Source organism: Podarcis liolepis (genome assembly GCF_965112155.1).
Source record: "Podarcis liolepis genome assembly, chromosome: 5".
Classification (NCBI taxonomy): domain Eukaryota; kingdom Metazoa; phylum Chordata; class Lepidosauria; order Squamata; family Lacertidae; genus Podarcis; species Podarcis liolepis.
Window position 1 is genome coordinate 32,306,163 of NC_139556.1, and position 22,876 is coordinate 32,329,038.

Consider the following 22,876-nt stretch of genomic DNA (forward strand, 5'->3'; position numbering starts at 1 on the left):
GAGAGAGGTTGCTCTTTGTTCTCTTCCGTTGTACAATTGCAAATTGTTTAGCAAGCCACCGAGAGCCCTAAGCTTGGGACAAGATATGTAATCTACAGGGTGCTGCCTTTGTAGATGGTCTGAAGACTACAGCTTGTTCAGAGTGCTGTGTTCAGGCTAGTGTCAGTGACTAACTGTTTGGAGCATATTCCTTTATTGCTCAGTCTTAGGAAGCTGCCTTACGCCTGGGCACATTATTTGTACATCTAGGCCACTATTGCTTGTTCTGAGTGGCAGCAGTTCAGCTGCACATAATCTAAATTGTCTTGGTCAATGTTGGCACACAAGAACATTGTTTAGTGAATGTAATTACCTCCTCTTCCAATCACAAATTATCCTGTATTAATATTTATTTAATATTTTTGTTGTGGGGAGGGGAAAAGAAACTACTGTGCTCACTGAGGCCCCATCCCCAAGCAGCGGAGATTTTATTCAGTAACACCTCTGGCTACTGAGGGCTAGAAACTATTATTACTACTGATTTTCAGAAAGCTGAATTCTGTACTTTTCCTACGTGCTTACAAAAGAACAGGATCACTTTGGCTGTAAAGAGAAGCTGGACTCAAGGCATAGCGGCCCCTCTTTTTTTTTTTTTTTGCAACATTGTGTGGACTTCTGAAACCATAACTGCTATGTGAACATCCAGTGGGCTAACCTGTGTTGAAAAGTTATGGAGCAACTTTCCCAATTTCCTGTTGCACTGTAACAGTGTAACAGCACAGATGCATGCATGTAATTTTCTTAGAAGCAAGTCTCACTGGTGGTCAATGGGACTTACTCTCTAGTGAGCATGTTTAGGTTTGGAGTCTAATAAGACCATTGTCAGTTGAGATGACTGCCAAATTTAGGCATGGATGGCTGTAACGCTCCATAGCTTCCCAGGCAAGCTGTTCCGTTAAAAAACTTTATGAGCACTTGAGTGGTTGGTGTGTTTGTTTATGTAAAATCTATCAATGAAAATAACGGTTTTATGTCCTTGGTCTGTTGTTCAGAGAATATTAGCAACACAGCTGCACATCCCAACCGCACAATTTCCTCTCCCAACTGGTAGTGATGTCAGTAAATGTTAGGTTTTGGTATGGAAATGCAATGCTGATAATCAAGTTTAATCTATTCACCGTGACCGCTGGCATACACACAGTTTTGCTGCTCTGAAGGAAAGTCTTTGTTTAATCAGGGTACAAGCCAGCCAAAGGTTATTTACCAATTAGTTGTATCAATTTCAATGAGAGAGTTATGGGCAAGAGGCTTTCTCAGTGACAGAGCACAAGGTCCCAGGTGTTCATCCCTGAAATCTTTAGGTAGGACTATGAAAGTTTTTAATTTGAAACCATGGTGAGATACTGCCAGTCAGTGTAGAGAATACACTGGTCTAACTTGGTATGGCAGCCTCCAACATTTCTAGTATGCACATTTTTAGTATGCACCATTGAAATATAAAAAAGGATGCTTAGCTTTGGGTGGATGGTGTTGTAGATCTAATTCTCTTATCAGAAAATAAGGCAAGGTTTCCTGGAGCATACCTCATCACATATCACCCAAAAACACACACCGCAAGTTACACGAAAGTTGCAGCAAGAGGGTGGGGTTGGGGAGAGATAAGCGTGTTTGTTGATTAATGATCCCCGCTCTCCTTAATTGCCCACTTCTCCTAAATATGATGCAGTAATTTATAGGATCATGGCATCTCCCCAACACAACAGGAGTCATTGATATGCTGGCATGTTCTATGTACAATTGCTGGCGAGTAAGACCTGTTGAAAACATGCATAAGAGTGGGCTGCAAGTAGTTAAATTTGGTAGGGGTTCATATTGCATGGCTTTGCAACATACCTGCTCAACGTCTGTTGTAGCCTCAACATGAAGCAATTGCTGTGAGAAACCAGTAACTTGCACAAAAAACTCCCTCTAAGCCACAAAGCGACAAGAAGCATAGCCTATAACTATGGCCTTGTTCTTGGAAACAGCAGATGAGGTGATAACAGTTATCATGCCAGAACTGCAAATGGGGCTCACATGACTAAATGACACTGCATACGATAAAAATTGGGGTCAGGCCAAGATGTTTTGTGGCCTGAGGCATAGGAGAAGATGGCATCCTCCAACGTGCAAAAGTCGGCCAGATTGGCAGTTGACTCTTTCTTCAACACTGACAATGAGACGGCAACATCCACCACCGCAGCCTGGATTGGTACACACAATTCTGTCATCAAACACTTGGGCAACATTCCCCACCTCCAGCTGCTGCCACCAGAGGCACCTGCCTCACCATGCCTAGCAGAAGGACCCTGGAAGACATTATTCCTGCACACAGAAAACTTGATACTGAGGGGAGAGCTTGGCCTTCTCCCTATCACAACCAGCTTTTTCCATGCAGAATTGTGTTTGCAGGAAAGAGCATTCCTTCACATAGTCAGGTGGGCGGACTGGGGGAAGAGCGAGTTCCTTACACAATATGTGTTATGTTCACTATGCATAGGATTGCCAGCACTTTAAGTGGGGAAAAAAGCTGGTAGCATGGCGGGAGAGTACTACTCAGGATGTAAGGCCCAGAACAGGCCCAGTGCTGGAGTCTAATGCAAATTTCTTGTCACAGGACAGAGCTCAGTGTTTAGGGGTGGGTCTGAGGGGGCCAGAGTCTCCCCCCCCACCTCACCCCCATCCCGTTTATTTTGTTATCCTGTTCATTTTTGCTATTAAAGACCACTGGTGGATGCCATTTTGCCACCATGACTATATGCACACAGTGCCTTGGAAACAATGCAAAGTCCCTCGGCAGTCTGGGTAAATAAAATGAAGGCCACCCTGTAACAGTTGTTGAGAGAAGAAGCTCTGCCACTGCTGGAGAAAGATGATCCCTCCTGCCTGCAAATGGTCAAGAATAAAAAGTCAGTGTGGTGTGGTGTCATGCAAAGTGTTAAGACTAGGACTCGGGAGACCCAGGTTCAAATTGGCTAAAAAGCTCATTTGGTGACTTGGGCCTGTCCCTGCCTCTCAGCCTGACCTACCTCACAGGGTTGTTGTGGGGGATAAAAAGGGGAGGGGAGAACAATGCACATCTCCTTGAGGAACGTGGAAGAAAGGTGGAGTATAAATGTAATAATAAATAATAAAAGTATTGACTTCTCCAGAGGGGCATGGGGTTGTTGTGTTGTTTTTCTTCTCGTTTTTCGTGTTTTTATTTTGTATTTTTATACTGTGCACCACCCTGAGATCTACAGATGAAAGGCAGTGTAAAAATTTAATATTAATAAATTGGATTAATAATAATTGATGTGTATGTTTTAAAATGGTCCCATTGTTGACGACAGATTTTCATTCATTTTGAAATGAATACTGACTGCACCCCTAGCAGAGGAAAAAGTTGTCTGTTCACCTAAATACTTTTGTTTGAACCATTAGAAGGCTTTTCTTTTTTTAACTGCTGCTGCTGCTGCTGCTGCTGCTGCTGTTGGTGAAATGTGAACTTTGTCTTTTCTTTTCTTTTCTTTTCTTGGCAGCTGGGCAGAAAACTGAAATGTTATGGCTTGGTAAATTGATTGATTGACCGACTGACTGCTGGGTAGTTAGTTAGGCTTCTATAATGTGAATAAATTATTAGAGGGAAAAATCTGTCAATATATTAATTCTGGAGGAAGCAGGTGGGAATATGTTGACAGCTTTTGGCATCTCCCATGACAGTTTAACAGTTATACATTCAAGACATGCAACTGAGGTAGCCTGTGTCCTCTGTCAGAAGGACATCTGTTCTATGATGTTTCATAGATTGGAACTGTGTGGAACAGCTGTTTGCTGTTGATTTTACAGATGTTTCCTAATTCATCTTATTTGTGGTTTTTACATTTGCAGCTTTTTTAACTTTCTGCTTAAAACAATGTTGAGCTCCCCCCACCCCCAGTCATAGAGGATCATATGCTAGATTTCTGTTTAATATCTATAAGATAAGAGGGTAACAGTATGTATAGGCAGAATGGACGGATCTGTCAATTTCATTTTGTCTCTGTTTTTAATTCTTGCAATTATAAATTCAGTTTTCCACATTTCCACAGCAGCTTAATTTCCCCCCCTCAGTAAGTGCAAAGAACCACTCTGCAACCAGTTTGCACGAAAGATGCTTAGGCAGGCGATCACAAGAATCTGGCATCCTGTACTGGTATATGGAACTTTTTCTCCAAGACCCAAGTGTAGTGCAGGTAATTTTTTCTACATTTTTATTCCTCTGTGAAATGAACACCTCATTCTCTGACCACCCGCAAGACTCCAACACAACAAGAAGCATGCATGCCCACCCACCCACTCAATAATGAGCATTTGGTTCAAACCTTTTTTTGCTTGGGTTTGCTAGGGGTGATATTGTAAGGGGTCACCAATTTGTGTCTTTGCTTAGCAGGTCAGGCTTAGCAGGATTGTAATAGGACACAGAACACAACAGTTGTGCTGTGCTGGAACTGCAGTAGTTGACCTGCTTTTGACTGCAGTTCAATAGCACTGATTCTAGCAAGGGAAGGACCTCAATCTGCTTGTTCATCCCTGCTTGTTCTAAATAACTTCAGCCTTTCCTTCTATTATCTGACAGACATTTCTGTGCTACACTGTAAGAATCATTGATCCCGATAATTTTGATGAACTTAGTCCAGAAGCAGGTGGAGTGTTGGATTTTACAAATCTCAGATGCTACCCCGACATTATCTATAGCTTTATGAAATACATAATGCCCTTTGGCAACTCTTTACCCCCACCGTGCATGCAGTGACCACAGAATGCCTTTGTGTTATATCTGGCATATTTAACCTTCTGTATATAAATCATGGCAAACAAAATAAACCAAATAATTTTGTAAGCAGGGACCTGGATATTATTTCATAGGCAGGCAAACATTTTGAATCCGCAAATGCTTATTTGCTCATTATCAGCTACTTGCGAAATAACCCCAAGTATGCAACAATAAGCCACATGTGCCTGCTTGGATAGGCAGACTCAAAAGTATTCACAGGAAAGAAATCTCTCTCCCAATTTTAATGCCTTGGAAGAATGCAAAGCTCTTAATCTACTTTCCATGTGGCTTGAAAATAGTGTATGCATGTTGGTCCAAAGTGTAAGAAAAAGTTACAGAAGAAAGTAGTATATTGGGCTAACCTAAATGTTGTGTCTCTCCTAGTAGGGTACTGTATACTACTAGATGATAATGACGGTGGTAATTTAGGAAAGATGATGAATATCTGGTTAGTTCCAATGCAACTTTAAGAAAAACAAAACAGCCAGTAGACGCATGTGCTCATAGTTTGTAGACAGTATAATTTGAATTTGATATGACTGTTGATATTTAATAAGAATAAGAATAGATAAAGCCATTTTATTAGGTGTGCCTTCCCCCCATAGGGAATGAAGTTAGTATGTAAATGACTTTGTCACTGAATAGTTGTGATTTGGGCCTGATTCTGTTCCAGGGATTTCCAGCCTCACACCCACAGGTGCCACAGAGCCTCATGCAGATGCCCCATGCACTGAACGTTTCTTCTTCTTTTTCTTTAAAAAAGGTAAGCCTCTAGCCATCCTAGAAAGAAAGTCACCCTTCTAAGCAATTTATGTGAAATGCGCAAGTCTGCCTGCTCCTGTCAGTGTTTTTAGCCAATGCGGGAAGTCAACACTGTGACTGATGAGTTGTTTGGACCCCAGTCAATAGGAACTCCTAGAGGCCTAAAGAGCTGCTGTTTCCCCTTCCACTTTAATGTTTTTTCCCCTGATTCCGCCTTATTTTCTATGCAGAAATTGAACACGTTAAGCCTTTTATTAGATGGCAATACAATTGAGTGAGACAATACAGACAAGCAGTTTATACCAAGTGGTTGAATGTATACATCATGGTAATAATGAGTTAAAATTGCAAATGACCAAGCCAGGTTTTGTTTTACAGATGAAACAGACCTTCTTTTCTTTTGGTCACCATAATCATGACTTAGATACATGATATAATGTGATAGCTTAGTTGGTAGAGCATGAGACTCTTAATGTCAGGGTCATGGGTTCGAGTCCCATACTGGGCAAAATATGACCCTCGTGGTCCCTTCTGGCTCTATGATTATATGTGTGGTTACGTTTTGGTCTCTGAAGAAAGGGTTAAAGACAGGGAGGCAGTTTATCCCTATGAAAAGATTACTGCTGTAGTGCAAGATAAATTGTGAGGGATTTATCAACATCTTTGAGGGAAGTGTTAAGATTAGATTTTGTCTGAGTGGCTATTTTGAACACACCTCCACCCATTTTTCACTAAATGATCCAAGAGCCTACTGTAGTACACATTTACAACTCATTTTTAAACTCTCTTTCTCCAAACTTAGGGCTATCTCATACATGACAGTTATGACTCTGGCTTAAATTAGTATTCAGGAAAAATGTGCAACTTACATTGGCAATCATGCACATTAAATCTCTCTCCCACATCCTGGCCTGCTTGAACGACTTTTGCATTTGACCAGAGCAAAACACAAGACACCTGGAAGCCCTTTTTAGAGCCAAATGACAAGATACTACTCAAATGTTTAGGATTGAAATCTTGTGCCATAAAAGCTCTGAAACTGATGCTGTAAAAGTTACTGTGTGTGTGTGTGTGTGTGTGTGTGTGAGAGAGAGAGAGAGAGAGAGAGAGAGAGAGAGAGAGAGAGAATTTGGGATAACAAAAGAATGAGTGGGAAAGCCCCCTGCCACTTCTCTGTTCCCACTCACCTCCTCCTGAGGTGGCTTTTCCTGTGAAGTAAGAGCTACTTATTACACAAGTTTATGCATAATGTACAGTTTGGCGCTTAGCATCTCATGTGAAAATGACCGTAGATTGGTTGGCAACCTTCTCTAACCTTGCTAGAACCTTTATTGAGAATAGGGCCGTCAATGGCTACTATCCATGACTGATGTTCTCCTTTCACTGCCAGACAGTATATGGTTGCTGGGGGGTCACAAGTGGGGAGAGTGCAGTTGTGCTCATGTCATGCTTCTGTTCTGTTCTGATGTAATTGCAGCTCTGCCTCCTTATGAACAGTCTCTCTAATGGCTTCTTAATCATTTTGTCTCTCATTTGCCTTTCTGTCAATATTATGTTCATCTACCCTTTGTACATGGGCATACAACCCCATGCTGCAGTTTTGCATCCTATCACTGAGAGCACCTACATAAGTGTAATTCCTGATGCATTTCCTGTGACATTAAATTTATTGAAGATATCATCATAACTTTATCACTGCCCTCAAACATGTCATTCTGGTTGTTTATTATTATTATTATTATTATTATTATTATTATTATTATTATTATTATTATTATAAAAGCCTTGTTTTGTTTCCCTCATTTGACTACTTATATCTATGTTGAGAATTAATGGCTAGATAGAAAAAGGGGGCCGAGTTTTTAAACAATGGGACTTGTTTAAAGTTGTGTGCACACTATACATTTAAAGCACATTTGAAGCATATTTCTCCCCTCAAAGCAATCTGGGCACTGTAGATCTGGGCACTGACTGAGGGGAGGAATGAAAGGCAAACAAAGCACAACCCAGTCTGTCAAATTCTGCTCACTATTGTGAATGACTGCCAGAAGCAGAGTAGCAATGAATATCCAGGAAAAAACAGGAAACTGCAAGCTAAAATATTGAATGTACAGAGACAGAAAAACCAGATCTTTATGACCCATTCACAGTATAAAGCCTCCATATGGAAGCACCTTAAGAGTAGGTAATAGTGGAATTCATAGTCATACACAGGTAGCAGCTTCCTATGTGGTCATGATTTTGTGCCATTCTCTCTGACCAACCACAACGTCCACAGCATGCCCACTCCATTTTGAACCCTGGCTTCCTCTATTCTCAGCATTGCTTCTCCATTTGTTGGTTCCTATTCAGCCAGTGCTTTAAGGTCTTCAGTACCTCACGGGGGAAGATTCCTGGCACCCACCTATTTGTATTAAGTGTATGTGGGATAGAATATATGAGATGGAATATGGAGGTAGCTGTTAATTTGTTGTGTGACCTCATACTGGCCCAGAATATCACTCATATTTCCATATGCTGTAATGGAACACAGAGGATTTCAACTGTTCCCATCTCCTTGGGAATGTTCCTGTCCTCAGAATCAATGTGAAAGACTGTTAGTCTTGTTCAATACTGTCTACACTGGTGGACAGCGGCTCTCGAGGGTTTGAGGCAGCGGACATTGTTTGATTGGAGTAACCAGCTTATTATTGGTGGGAAAGTTCTGTGCGGATTTTATTTCTTCAGTCATTTCAAAAGCTTCCATGGAAAGTTTGATAGTGATATAGTTAAAACACTTTCTGTGACATAAAGGAAGTTGCAGTAGATTGTGTCCTAAGTGCTCAGCCACAAAGTGATTCCATCAAACTAGCTACCCACTTAGGCTGATTATCGTGTTGTAACACGAAAGAACACCGTAAAAATAGGAAACAGCAGGCACTCTTAACTGCTGAATGTATGGTCTGCCATTTCCTTGAGGTGTATCTGCTTGGTATTAACGCCACTTGTTAGAGGTTTTGACCATGATGCATGTTAAAATGTTTAGGAATCCAGATAAATGTGAAATTGCTTGGTGTGCAAAAGCATAATAGAATCATAGAGTTGGAAGGGACCACAATGGTCATGTAGTCCAATGCCCTACAATGCAAGAATATTTCACCCAACATGGGGATTGAACCCATGACCCTGAGATTAAGAGTCTCATGTTCTACCAACTGAGCTATCCAGCTATCCCTTCACTCTCCTTAGAGTTTAATCTCTTAATCTTTACTGGAAAAGTTTGAAAAGAAGGAGGGGAGATGGGAAGGTATTGATCACAGAGAAAACTCTTGAAATAAATGGTTGCTCCCATTCACATGTTCCTTGTGGCTTGCCAAAGAGTTGCTACGGTTTCTAATAATGGCTCGGTCTGGCTTTAACCCCCACCCTACATAAAGAATGTTCCAGTTCATCTTATCAACTATTTGGCAAGAAGTTTGTGCAGATCATTTGATTTGCCGCAGAAAGAATGACTGAAATTACTATGTGCTTCTGATGCTCTCTAAAAAGCTAAAAGTATCTGTGAGGGGTCAAATAGCTTTATACACCACTTTGAGGGTTTTTTTTCTACAATCAAGCAGCATATAAATTTTATGAAATGAATAAATGCAACCAAACATGGGTATTGTCAGACTTAATGAACAGTTTCCCTGCGCAATCATTGGATTCCCCACTCCTGCAAGCAGTGTTAGCACTGCATTCTGTTTTCCCAGTGTTTCCTTACCTAATAATTTTCCCGTCTTATGTGATCTTTTACACAATGTAAACACCACTTCTATAAATGTGGGATCTAGTGCATGTCTAATGCTCTGTTTTAATTGCTTCCAGACAAAACTCCATTGGCAACCCCGATAACACCAGAAAATTGTGGGATGGAACTGGGGGCCGTATCCTGGTTTTCTGCTCTTTCCCACTGTTTTTGTTGGTGAATAATGGGGAAACAAACCATATGTACATGTGCTTAAAGGGTGGGGAGTGGTGTATGATGACGTCACACCAAGTCCACCAGTGTGAATGAAATTTAGTGTCATATATAATTTAGTGACATGGTCATATAGCCATTAAATAGTCACAGTTCCACAATGTAACAGGAACATTTGAAAGCGGGACAGATGAGCTGGCATTACAACTGTGCTGGCTCTCACCCTCAGACACAGTACCTGGACTCTCAGCTCAGGGAAACCAGAGAGCTTTATTCAAGAAATCAGTATATGGTATCAGTATTAGTTCAAAGTGCAGGACACCTGATTCAAAAGTCTATAAGCTTCTAAGATTCATGACTAGGCAGCAGCTAAGATATTATCTCAACATTTGACATGTTCCTCCTGCTCAACTTTTGAAGTGGGGCAGGAAGAGTAATTTGCATGGTTCTTGTCCCAGGCAAAAAAGACTACACTTGCAAGCAAGCACTCCTGTGGTTGTGCTGGGTCTGTTCGCACCAACACAATCATTGGCACATCTTGGACAATGGGGCCTGAGTTGGTTTCTCCAACTCAACTTCTGCCTCTCATTCAGTGGGCCCTATTCATTGGCCAGCAGCCTCCTTGGTTACCATGGGAACTTCACTCTCAAGGAGTTGGGTAAGATTGACTTAGATAGTTTCCACCCCCCATCTCTGATGTCCAGTAACAAAGGGGTCAATCAATCAACTCACTGCTTGGCCTCTCCCCATCTCTGAACTCTGTATCCTTCTCCTCTGCTACATCCTGCCCCAGTTAATGCCACAGGACCCATGACACTAACCTGGAAAACTAAAGTAATAAGATCAGTATGGTGCCAATATGGCCTGAGCTGCTTCTTGGAACTTTGGTTAGGTGTGTCTGCCCCATGGACAGTGCAGTAAATAATGCAATACTATATATTTCTGTTCAGAAGCAGGCTCTATTGACTTTAATGGGACTTACTCTCAGGTAAGTGTTTATTGGATTGCAGATTAAATTACTGAAAAGATACACTCTCCCCTGTGAAGGAAACCAACCCTAGGAAGTTTTAGTAAGAAATAACGGGGGGGGGGGGGTCCTAGATGGCGACGGCTTAGCAAGCAGGCTTCGGAGCTCCGCAGATAACAGGACTGTAATTAGCATTGACTGCCACCCAGGGAAGTAATTTTTCCTATTTTACTTCTCTACTTTTAAACTTACCAACCTACTGAGATTCTAACAGCACCTTCTTGTCTATGCAAGAAGTAAGAAATAACTACTGCTCAGAAAAGAGAGAGGATTTTAAAATATTTATTTTTTTCTTTAAACCAAACCAACCAACATCTAAAACTCTTGTAGCTGCTTACAATATTTAAAACAAGCAACAAGATACTAATATTTAGTATTATTTATTATAGCTATATTATACAATAGTTATGGTATATAGTCATTTAAAATAATATTATTATTTGGTATTATTTAAATATAATACTATAATTATTTTTAAATTATTTTAAAAAAGCATTTGGGTTGGTATAAACCGGTCGGTAGATACCCTTATCATTATAAAACTGCACCCTTAAAAGGTAAAGGTAAAGGTACCCCTGCCCGTACGGGCCAGTCTTGACAGACTCTAGGGTTGTGCGCCCATCTCACTCAAGAGGCCCGGGGCCAGCGCTGTCCAGAGACATTTCCGGGTCACGTGGCCAGCGTGACATCGCTGCTCTGGCGAGCCAGAGCCACACACGGAAACGCCATTTACCTTCCCGCTAGTAAGCGGGAGTGCTTTCGAACAGCTAGGTTGGCAGGCGCTGGGACCGAACAACCCACAGCGCCACCCGCACCCTTAACTACTCTATATTGTATTGACTTGCTGTGTGCATAGATTCTGAAAATTAATTTTTTAAGGCTGCAATCCTTAATGTTAAAAAACCCCTGTAAGTTTTATTAGAATGAAGCCTGCAATCCAGTTACTTTGGAGTAACTCCCGCTGAATTTGGTGGGACTTTACTTCTGGATTGCACTGTAACCTGTCAGTCTTGTTTGGGCAACTTCCTTCTTGTGCCGAGTGGTTTGAGAGCTGTAGAATTAGGGCTCCAGGTTTTGATGTTAGATGCGTCACTTTTCTGTGCTCAGGAAGCTGTGACGCAAGTCATGGGTTGGGTTTGAGGTTTTGGAAACCTTTTGTAAAGGCAAATCACTCTCCTTGCCCTGTTGCATTTGCAAAGTAGCAGTGACAGTTGGAGGATAACGGAGGCATGCAGGCCAAAATGCAGATGCTTGTCAGACATAACGGGAGGATTTTCGTGGCGCTTTGTGTAATCCTCTTTATGGGATGCACAGTACAAGGTAAAACCGCAAGTGGCTGTTTTCTCTTTTTTTCTTTTTCTGTAATCTTGTTGTGCTACGCAGCCTGATATAGGAAAAACAAGGCTAGTTAGTTGTGCAAACCTACACCTGTCTACTCGGAAACAAGTCCTACTGAATTCAGTGGGACTTAACTCCCAAGTAACTGTGCAGAGGATTGCTGTCTAAAACAGAGCTGCTCCATGTCCTTCTCATGTGGATTTTAAGATTAGCATTATATACAACACCAGTCATGTGTTACTCCAACCCCACATATGAATGTGGAGGTAGCCTTGCTACAGCAGAGCAATTTCTTTGCATGGGTGGCTGCCCTGATGTGTTGCTTTTATTCTTTTGAAAAAGGAGAGGTGTCTGCTCCTGCTCCACAAACACAGGAGTACATTGCCTCTAAAGACTTAAATTAGAAAGGGCAGGGGGAAGGAAAATAAAAGTGACCTAAAGAAGGCTGACTGAGTTACTGGGCATTGCTTAAAAAAAAGGAAAAGGTTGCCTTCTTAATGCTCAATACTCCTTGTTTTGTTTTCAGTAGGCATGGTCTGCTCTCCTATGCGTGAGTAGTGCAGTTGGGGAGCACGTATATATGGGGAGGCGGGGAATATGGTCACTGAATGACTTTGGTATGGTCTGTGGGGGGAAGTGTTTCACTTATTTCCAGTGATATCACAGACGCTAAAAAGTTCAACTATCCTCTACCCAGCACCTTACAGTTGCAACAGCTATATGAGCTGTGTGCCTATGTGCATGAGTCAGTGAAGGGAATTCCATTTTTCACAACAATATATTATGGTTCGAGCACCTGGAAAATGCATTTGGTGTACCTGCTGGGAAAGCTGCTGCACTTGCACTTTTGTTATGCAGCAGCTAGTCATTAGGAACGTGGAACCTATTATAATTCGGCTATAAAGTAATCATAAGAAATACTTTCAACATCAACAAGTTCCAGTCTCTGTAAAGGTAGCAGAATAAGACACATATATTTGGAAATAAGTTTCATAAGTAAAGCTTAATAGTTTCCACCCTTACTTTAAAATGCTATAATTGTCAAATGATTGATGGTACAGTGGTACCTTGGTAGTTGAACGCCTTAGTTGTCGAACAAATCAGCTCCCGAACGTCGCAAACCCGGAAGAGGGTGTTCCAATTTGAGAACGTTTTTTGGAAGCCGAATGTCTGGTGCTGCTTACGCGGCTTGCCTTTGTTTTCGAACCGTTTCTGGAGTTGAACGGAATAAATTTGAGAAGCAAGGTACAACTGTAATTTAAAGCAACGTTTCCCAGGCTGTGGGTTGTGAGGCCTGTGCAAGTGGGCTTTAGAATCCTAAACGAGTATGAAGAATGCCACTTACAACTTGTAACCAATCATGGGAAAGCCTCAAGTCTTACATTTGAACACTTGGGAAATGTTCTCTACTGGTTGGCAACAGATGTGGTGACGGTTCACCACAAAGTGGTCATACAGGGAGTTGTTTTGAGTGACTATTACAGTTCCCCTCTGATGTGCAGGAAGATTCCCCCAATTAGGTGATATTGCAGTTGAAATACATGAAACTGACAGCTGCCAAATGCCTAAGACCCAAAATTCATGTGACAGTAAATGGATGAGTCACCATACCAAGTACGTTTGGACTTATGGGTTTAAAATTTGCTGTATTTGGTAAGTTATAGAAAATAATAATTAAAAATGATATCTTATTATTACTTTATAAATCAAATATTACCTTAGGTGTGTTTCACCTATGTTCTCAATATTATAATAACCAAATATGCACCAGGGAACCCAATTCTATGCAGGTCTATTCAGAAAAAAGTCCCTCTGAGTTTAATGGGGCTTACTCTCAACCCTAAGGCTGCAACCATGAAGGGACTTAACCCAAGCAAACTTATTAAGGATTAAACTGTCAGTTCCACATACTCATTTTTTAAGTCCTCTGAGCTGTTTCTAGTAACCTATTGTTACAGAGTTAGGGTGGAATCCAACCCTGTGTTTGGTCCATCAGCACAAGGATTTCTGCTTGTGTAATGGAATGTTCTCCCTTCTGATCCCCCATGTACCCCCTAAAATCTGTTTGAGGGGTCCCACTAACCACCTGCACCAGATTTGGGGGGGCACCATTGGGAGGAACGAGAGAAGGGGAAATTCTATTGTAGAAATGGAAAGTTTGCGCTGACAGGATGCGTTAGTATACTACCCTCGGCTGGAAAATGTAGACACTGTTTTTCTCTCAGCCAATTTCTAGACGCCTTGTTGATTTTGTTTGATTGGTGTGTGGTATGAAAGAAAAAAACAAGCTGTTTGTAAAGGCATTCAGCTTCCTCTGTTAGGGCTTCAGGTTGTCTTCTGGTACAAGAGGAAATTTGTGTAAGTGTGAAGAAATTGAGGGCTCTGTACCTCAGGAGTTACCACACAGGATACATGAACAGCTAAAAAGAAATGCAGTTCACAGCCCAACGATCTGGACGTATTTATCCTCCCCCACAACATACATTTAAAGCACATGGCCTCCCCCAAAGATCCCTGGGAACTGTAGTTCTCAGGGTGCTGGGAATTGTAGCTCAGTGGGGGGGGGGTAAACTCTAGTTTCCAGGATTCTTTGGGAGAAGCCATGTGCCTTAAGTGTATAATGTAGATGTATAGCAAACTCATTCTATGAGTGATGGTGCTTATGTAGCCAACGGGGCACCATCCACACACAAGAGGGGAGGCATCAGCACTTAGGGACGCCTTAAGATTGGCAGAAATAAAAAAATCAACAAAATCTTCAGATTAAAAATCCCTAAGGGCGGATCCCTCACAAATGACTGACTGATGACTGAGTATGCTCTGTAGGCACAGAACACCGGCTGACTAGCTGACTTTTGGCAGGGAGAGAAAATGGAAATGGTGCAGAATGGAATAGAGTATTGCAAAGTACCATGTTCTGGAAGATGTCCTGAACAATGAGCACTTTACACTGCATCATTATGCTGAAGGTCTGACTTGTGAGACCTCTCATTTTCAAGTTTCCTTGGGATAATAACATAGTGCCACATGTCGAACTGTGGCTCATCTTTTGGCATTTCACAGTAAGCATAGATGGCAATATGCCCTCTTTGTATTCAAACCGTTAAGCTCTCCATAGAAATGGCTAAATCTGTCAAATTCAGTTTATTCTCTGTTTCTCATTTCCCTCATCATGAATTCAATTCTCCACATTTCCACATCCGTTTGTGGGAGAAACTGTCCTACTGAAAATTCACCAGCATTTTAGTGTGAATTTCTCCTAATTGACACCATTGTGCATGCAATTTTGCATAATATACACCTTTTTGAAAAGCATTTCTCTCTCTATATTATTGTATGATATTTTCATCAATATATACTTTTTAATGCACACTTTACATGGCTAAACGACTAAACAACAACAAACCCCAGTCCAGTACAGTATATGTCTTTTTTCTTTTCAACACATTGCTTGATTGGAGAATCAATTCAGGAAAGTGTGATCTTTGAAGGATGCCTGTGTTTTCAGTTCATGTATTGTTTCGGAAAGGTTGAATTAGGTAGATTTGCCTTTAATGTGAATTTTTTCCACATTCCTAGCTCTGGCATCCAAAGAACTGATTTGGTTTACATAAGGACACTAGCCCAGCGGATGTTTTGATTCCTCCCTTCCCTTTCAATGGCAGGCAGCATGCCATACACACAAGCCGCTTTTGTAACACTCCTAGATTTAAAAACTGGCTGCTGTTTGAGCAAAAGAAGTGCAGAATCCCACTTGGGCTGATGAAAAACAGTTTTCACGATTTTTTTATCTCCTTGTTAAACTGCTGCTTATGGCACTTTGTTTTTTAATAGCTCAAATAAAATGCTGTTTGAAACTACTACACACAGGCTACAGATAGCAATCCAAAAGTGTCAACAGGAAACAACTTTCAATAGCTACCCCCCCCCAAAAAAATTCCTTAATAAAACCAGTCTGTGCTTTTCAGAAGGCTAGGAAAATAACTTAGGCAAATTTTAAATCAAGTGTAACAGGAAAGACACTGCCATAACTTTAACTTAAGTTAAAAAGCAACAAAGGATGGACACAGCTATAAAGCTTGCTATGTAATTAGTTAATACTATTAAAGAACAGGATGAAAGTTTAATTCCGCAAATTGAAATGCTTATTTCTGCTTCTTTGATCTTTGGGTTGGGGGGAGGCCTGCACTGGAATGTGGTTAAGCTAAAAAGGAAGGAGTTAAAGTCAGAAAGTATCTAGGAAACATCTGCAGTAACTATTTATCACAAGTGGTAAACAGGCCTTTATGGGGATTTAATCTATTCTTATTGCCTTTATCCAAACCACTTTCCTATCCTTTCTATTAATATACCTGTTGTTCCATTTTGGAACATTTTGGCTTCCGAACACCGAAAACCCAGAAGTAAATGCTTCGGTTTTCAAATGTTTCTCGGAAACCGAATGTCTGAAGCGGCTTCTGCTTGAGCGCAGGAGGCTCTTGCAGCCAATCGGATGCCACGCCTCGGTTGTCGAACATTTTGGAAGCTGAATGGGCTTCCGGAATGGATTATGTTCGACAACCGAGGTTTGACTGTGTTCTCTATTCAGGCCCATCTTACTAAGATTATTTTCAAACTGGTAAGTATGAGATTGTACCTGCCAATTTGAATATACTCAGGAAGAGGCTATGGAATTTTAAGGCTGATCTCTCTGTGTCTTCCATCAGCCACCAACTCTGCTTTGGTTACTCCCTCACTCGGAGCCTCCATATTTTTAAATGTTACTGTGCATATATGTTCAGAGGTGCCCATTTTAAAATGAAGCTACTGATGGTTTTCGCATGAAGTGATATTTGTGAGAAGCTACTCATCCAGAGCAGTTGCTAACCTTCAGACCTTGGCAAAAGACATCCCTGTTTGGAACTTGAATGTTGAATTTTCTGTTCTGTTTTCCATAAAGTACAGTGATTGCATTAAATATGAGGAGTCTGTATTAGTATTTAATGCAGGGTTATCTGTTGATTTTTAATTGTTAAGGGTTATGAATACACCTGATTCTAACAAAGGTACATTTTCACCAGGGGCTCCTGTTCAGTCCGGCCACTATGCGTGGGTCAGGTGCAGACCTGGTGCCGGTTCTGCAAATTGCATTGAAGAGCGAGGGCTAAGCTTTGTGATTCCTGATGGAAGTGCTAACATGATCCTCCCTCCCATGGCTGATCCAATGCTGTAAGGAAAAAAAAACTTTTGTCTTTAGTACTTATTATGAGTTTTCACTAAGCAATGTTTACTAAGCAGTGTTTACAGGATGATGCAAAACGCAATAGATTTTAGGCAGCTGTACTGATGCCATGAAATATTTTTCATTTAACCACTATACATCTGCATCCCCATTACTTGGATTCAAAAAAAAACCACACAGGCAAATAGAATTGCTGCTCCTTTTCCCCCGGCAGGGTTCCTGTGCATTTTACAGCAGCCTGACAGATTACTCTCTGCTTTCTTTTCCAAGCTCCTTTCACAGAGGTGTGTGTGGAGTGGGGACCTATTCTTTGCTAATGAAGCTCTCACCATCTATTTTATTTCTTTATATCCTGCCTTTCTCCCATTATAGGAGCAAAGGTGACTCACAACATGAACGAAAACAGATACAGCTAAAAATATACAATCAATATAAATATTTTAAGAAAATAAATAAAAGCAAGTAGCTATATTAAGCACAGCACTGAAAATACTATAGCTATTTTAAAGCAAACACAAACACAAAAAGAATATTCAACACCCACCCTGCCTAACCACAGCCAGTTAGTGGCCAAAGGTTTGTCTGAACATAAAACCCTTTGCCTACCAGTGAAAGGAAAGCAGAGAGGCTGCCAACTTAGCCACCCATGAAAGAGAGTTCCACAATCTGGAAGCAGCCACTGAGAAGGTCCTCTCTTGTTTTCACTAAACGTGCCTGGGAAGGGACTAAGAGAAAGTCTTCCTCAAGATCTCAAAGCCTGGGAAGGCTCATATAGGGAGATACATCATATCTACTAGGGATGGGCAGGCATTAGACTTGTAGGATCTGCTTAATCTGCTTAATTTTAGAAGCCTGAGGTCAACTAAACAGAGGTGCAGCACAGTGTCTTGGATGTTATATGCAAGGAATAAAGGTTGCCTCTGGGTGCATGCTCAGCCTAGGACAAAAAAACCCTAGTTTCCCCCAGCTTTGTTCCAACAGCCCAACTTAGAGTATGGAGGGGGGAGGTTGCTTTTAGTTGTTGCTATGTTTGGACGACTGGAAGTCAAACTCTAGCTGATATACTGCAAACCACCCAGCAATCTTTCAGTAGATCCCAATCTACATTCTGCTCATACTTTATCTACACATTGGCGGGGCTGTAAAGACCCCTGACCATTAGGTCTAGTCATGGCCGACTCTGGGGTTGCGGCACTCATCTCGCTTTATTGGCCAAGGAAGCAGGCATACAGCTTCCGGGTCATGTGGCCAGCATGACTAAGCCACTTTTGGCGAACCAGAGCAGCACACGGAAACGCCGCATACCTTCCCACCAGAGCGGTACCTATTTATCTACTTGCACTTTGACGTGCTTTCGAACTGCTAGGTTGGCAGGAGCAGGGACCGAGCAATGGGAGCTCACCCCGTCACGGGGATTCGAACCGCCAACCTTCTGATCAGCAAGCCCTAGGCTCTGTGGTTTAACCCACAGCGCCACCCGCGTCCCTTGGCGGGGCTGTATATGTAAACAATGAAGCAACCATGCCTCTCATTTATTACAGCAACTCTGTCAAGTTGCTTGGGCTCTGCCCTTAAGATTTTAGCTCAAATCCTCCGAAGTCTATGTTTCATCAATTCCATTTTCACATTTACTCCACCTTTCTATCAGAATCGACAACACCTGGAGTCCACCTCTCAGTTTCTTGGAAGAATACGACTCTCATTAGACTCTCCCTGATGTCTGGCTGTAAAAGGGCACTCATCCCTAGATACACAGGATATATTTCTGATGTAAATGGTCCAATCTCAGGGTTGGCCTCAAATGGCAGGATGCGCTGGGGCAACAGATCCAGATGTAGATCTTTATTCTCCCCTTGTTGCCGATGTAGATCTTCACTCACCACTTCTTTCCTACTGGGGAGGGAGCACATCATTTTGTGCTTTGCCTCAGGTGCCACAATGCCTTGGGCCAGCCCTGTCCTATCCTTCATTTCAACATCATTAAATTGGTTCAGTTCGTTCCCAAGCTTAATTTGGAGAATGAGGATTTCAAAGTTATATCCAAGGTTTAGAATAACTTTTTATTTTATGATGATGATGATGATGATGATGATGATGATTTGGCTATTTTTCAGAATGAAGAAATTTCAAGACCACCCTGAACACTTTCTAGTTTCTGGAGATGAGTATGGATCAGGAAATGAAATTGAAGAAGAATATGGGTCAGGCATCGAATTTGACACAGATGATGCCACTATTTCTGACCAGATCAGACCTGATCCAAATCTGAAATTTAAACTAAAAGATGAAGCTTTGTTTTTCCAAGATAACAGACTGTAATCTCTGTTATGGCAATTGCAATCTAATTTCTTGCATGCTTTTGTGTTTTCTGATTAAGTGAAATGACAACCATTTCAAAAGTGTTATAAAAACTATCAAACAAACTATAAATGCCTTAATTTTTTAGTGCTTCTCTTTGGTATAAAATGTGCTGAATGCAAGCGTTCTCTTTTTTTAAAGATGTAAACTCGCCTTCCAAAATTTGGAATTTCTTTTTAGTTGTCGGAAAATAGAATCTGAACATATCAGCCATTTGTTCAAATAGCACTTGAGTTAGGGGGAAATACAATTTTTAAAAGCAGCAACTTTGGTCACATCCACAACATATGTTTAAAGCACATGACTATTCCCCAAAGATTCTTGGGACCTATAGTTTTGTGAAGAGTGTTGAGAATTGCTGCTCTGTGAGGGGTAAACTACAGTTACCAGGATTCTTTGGGGAAGCCTTGTGCTCTAAATGTCTGGTATGAATGTGAAACTGAATTAGGTAATGGAATGTAAGGTAAATTTCTTCCGAATGCCTCACTTCCTTTTACTTGGCTCTTGACTTAGGGATTGCTCACTCTTTTTAGCAGCCCAAGGAAAGCCAGCAAGAGTGTGCCCCATAGCCCTTGTGTGATTCTCAATGATCTGGAGACACATTCTACATTTAGCCATGGAGTTGGCCATGTAAGAAGCAGTGAAAGAACCCAGACGTTTCCACTGTTTTGGGTTTGGTGAACATCCTTTGAATTATACCATGCTACACAGTTTCCTGGTCTGTATAACACTTTTCAAAAGTTTCATTAGTTTGCTATTCTTTAAAAAAAATTGACATTCCGGATAGTGATGGAGAAATCTGTTAGTTTCTCATTCTTCCCATCTTAAATTCAGACCACCAAAATTCTGCATCAGTTTGCATTAAAAAAGGGAAAAAACACTGTTACAAAAATTTGTATGCATTTGCCCTAATGTGGTGTAAACGCTTTTTCTAATATACACATTTTTGCAAGCAATTTCACCTAATATAATGCATTCTGTATGCTAGTTTCACTAATAAAATGTATACATTTTGGGGTACACCTTCCCTGGATATACACATTTTAAACATATTTTCGAGTTGGAGAACTGCATTGAAACATTTGGAGAAGTGGATAGGAAGTGAAGGATAGCTGTGTCTTTGCGTATTGTTTCAGGAAATACAAATTAGGTCGGTTCACATTCAAATGCAAACCAAAACAGATTTCTACCGCATCCCTAATGCCAGACCACAAAATAATTATACTTATGTTCTGTCCCTTCTGGAATTTGTTATTTGCAATCTGAGAAACTATACTGCTCTAATCACCCAAGTGTTCTTGTCCTCTTTCAGTTATATCATCATAATGTGGCCTTGTGTTTGCAAATCTGCACATCCTGAATCTTTTATTCATCTTAAAAGCAGCTACAGAACTTCTTTTATAGTATACTTTAAACTGCTTTCTAAATTTGCCCTGATACTTGCATTTATTCAACTATTATTCTATTAAAATCTAGATGCAATGAAAGACTCTTTTATTTCTTCAGTAATAATCTAAATATTCTTGGTTATACTGCCATAAATATGGTGCTGTTATCTAAGCTACAAGACTTGTGAAAATGTTAACGTAAAAGACACAAGAAAATCCACAAGTTGGAGAATATACATATAAAATGCATATTTCAGCAATGCTTTACACGAGAGAGGGGAAGGTTAAATTGTTAGATTATTATATGATATAATGTTCTCTGGACAGTGTTACCACCCACCACTGCCCATTGCTCTGATTACCATTTGCTCTGTTTTCCATAGGTGTATGGAGAACCTAAAAGCTTGCACACCGTTTTTTGATGTTCTGGTTGGCCTAATGAATATGGCTGCTGCAGAAGTGAAGAGTGACACTGACTTAGTTTGAATATTTTTGCTATCCAAGACCTCTCTGATCTGGTCTGCCTCCCCCTTCAATGGTAGTGGCAGAGAAGCACTAACACTTGTGCTAACCTAGAACTGTTCTAAGGAACTGCAGCGTGAACATACAATCTAGTGCCAATTTAGTGACTGTGGGTCCCTCCTCCAGCCACTTGACTGTAAGTAGGGCAGTATATTTTGGAACCTTGTTGTGTTGCAGAAGTGCTGCCTGAGGCGAGACTTTCAGCCTGCATGACTCCCAGTAGACACACACTCTATCCCCACTTCCACCCATTCAGTAGATGCCCAGAACTGATGGCTTTTTACTGAATAGGGATGCCCACTGTGCGTGCAGCAGGAGGTATATACTCTTTTCCATATCATTGTACAGTGGTACCTCGGGTTACATACGCTTCAGGTTATACACTCCGCTAACCCAGAAATAGTGCTTCAGGTTAAGAACTTTGCTTCAGGATAAGAACAGAAATCGGGCTCCGGAGGGGCGGCGGCAGCAGGAGGCCCCCTTAGTTAAAGTGTTGCTTCAGGTTAAGAACAGTTTCAGGTTAAGAACGGACCTCCGGAATGAATTAAGTACTTAACCCGAGGTACCACTGTACAGTCATGCCTTGGAAGTCGAACAGAATCCATTCCGGAAGTCCGTTTTACTTCCAAAATGTTCGGAAACCAAAGCGTCGCTTCTGATTGGCTGCAGGAAGCCGCATCAGACATTCGGGTTTCAAAGAACATTTGCAAACCAGAACAGTCACTTCCAGGTTTGCAATGTTCAGGAGCCAAAACAACTGAGTACCAAGGCGTTCGGGATCCAAGGTAAGACTGTACTTGGTTCTCGAATTTAATCCATTATGGGAGTCCGTTTTACTCCCGAAACCGTTCGAAAACCAAGGCACGGCTTCCGATTGGCTGCAGGAGCTTCCTGCACTCATGATAACTAGGGAAAGTGGCACAGTGTCTGCTCTGGCTGCACAAGGTCCCAGGTTTGATTTCTGGCATCTCCAAACTGCCTTTTTGAATCTCTGGAGAGCTACTGCCAGTCAATGTAGAAAATACTGAGTTAGATGCGCAAATGGTGTGACCCAGCGCAAGGCAGCTTCCATATTGCAAAAACATTAATGGGAGATCCAGGTAGAGCTTCCATCATGCAGTGGAGAAAACAGGTGAGAAATGCTTTAGTTTAGAGAGAAAGAGGAGAAAGGAAAAATGTAGGTGAGGCAGGGCAGAGGCAGGGACTCATAGCTTCCCTGAAATAATCTTGGGAACTGTAGTTTGTTAAGAGTGCTGGAAATTGCAGCTCTGTAAACTACCATTTCCCAGGATTATTTGGGGGGAACCCATGTGTATATGTGTATAATTTTCTGTATATGTTCGGTGTGGATATTGCAGCCAGGCCTCATCTGCTGCATCCTTCTGATCAGGAACAAGAAACACAAGTTCCCCCAAGCATAGTAAGTAATATTTCTTAGTGCCCTCCTTTTGGCTACAGTTGAGGTGCACCCACCATCTTGAGTTCACGGTTAGGAGGAGCAATAACA

At 41.3% G+C, this 22,876-nt stretch overlaps 1 protein-coding gene and 1 long non-coding RNA gene across 6 annotated transcripts; one reads left to right on the forward strand and one right to left on the reverse strand.

Annotated features, from left to right (window-relative positions):
* Positions 1-1,852: 1,852 nt before the first annotated feature.
* SRGN (serglycin) lies at positions 1,853-20,946 on the forward strand. 5 transcript variants are annotated; one of them, XM_083504720.1, is made up of 5 exons: positions 1,853-2,456; positions 4,111-4,232; positions 5,487-5,576; positions 16,941-17,088; positions 19,216-20,946. In XM_083504720.1, the coding sequence occupies exons 1-5, from the start codon at positions 2,131-2,133 to the stop codon at positions 19,418-19,420; spliced, it is 891 nt and encodes a 296-aa protein (XP_083360846.1). In that variant the 5' UTR covers positions 1,853-2,130; the 3' UTR covers positions 19,421-20,946. The 5 variants fall into 5 exon arrangements, with proteins under 5 accessions (XP_083360846.1, XP_083360849.1, XP_083360847.1 ...); XM_083504723.1 differs by having other exon boundaries at positions 2,364-2,456; positions 4,089-4,232; XM_083504721.1 differs by lacking the exon at positions 1,853-2,456 and adding an exon at positions 2,693-3,122.
* Positions 10,844-11,468, reverse strand: LOC310707618. The gene is made up of 2 exons (XR_014526621.1): positions 11,352-11,468; positions 10,844-11,084 (listed from the first exon to the last, which is right to left on the reverse strand). It is a non-coding gene; the product is annotated as an uncharacterized lncRNA (long non-coding RNA).
* Positions 20,947-22,876: the final 1,930 nt, after the last annotated feature.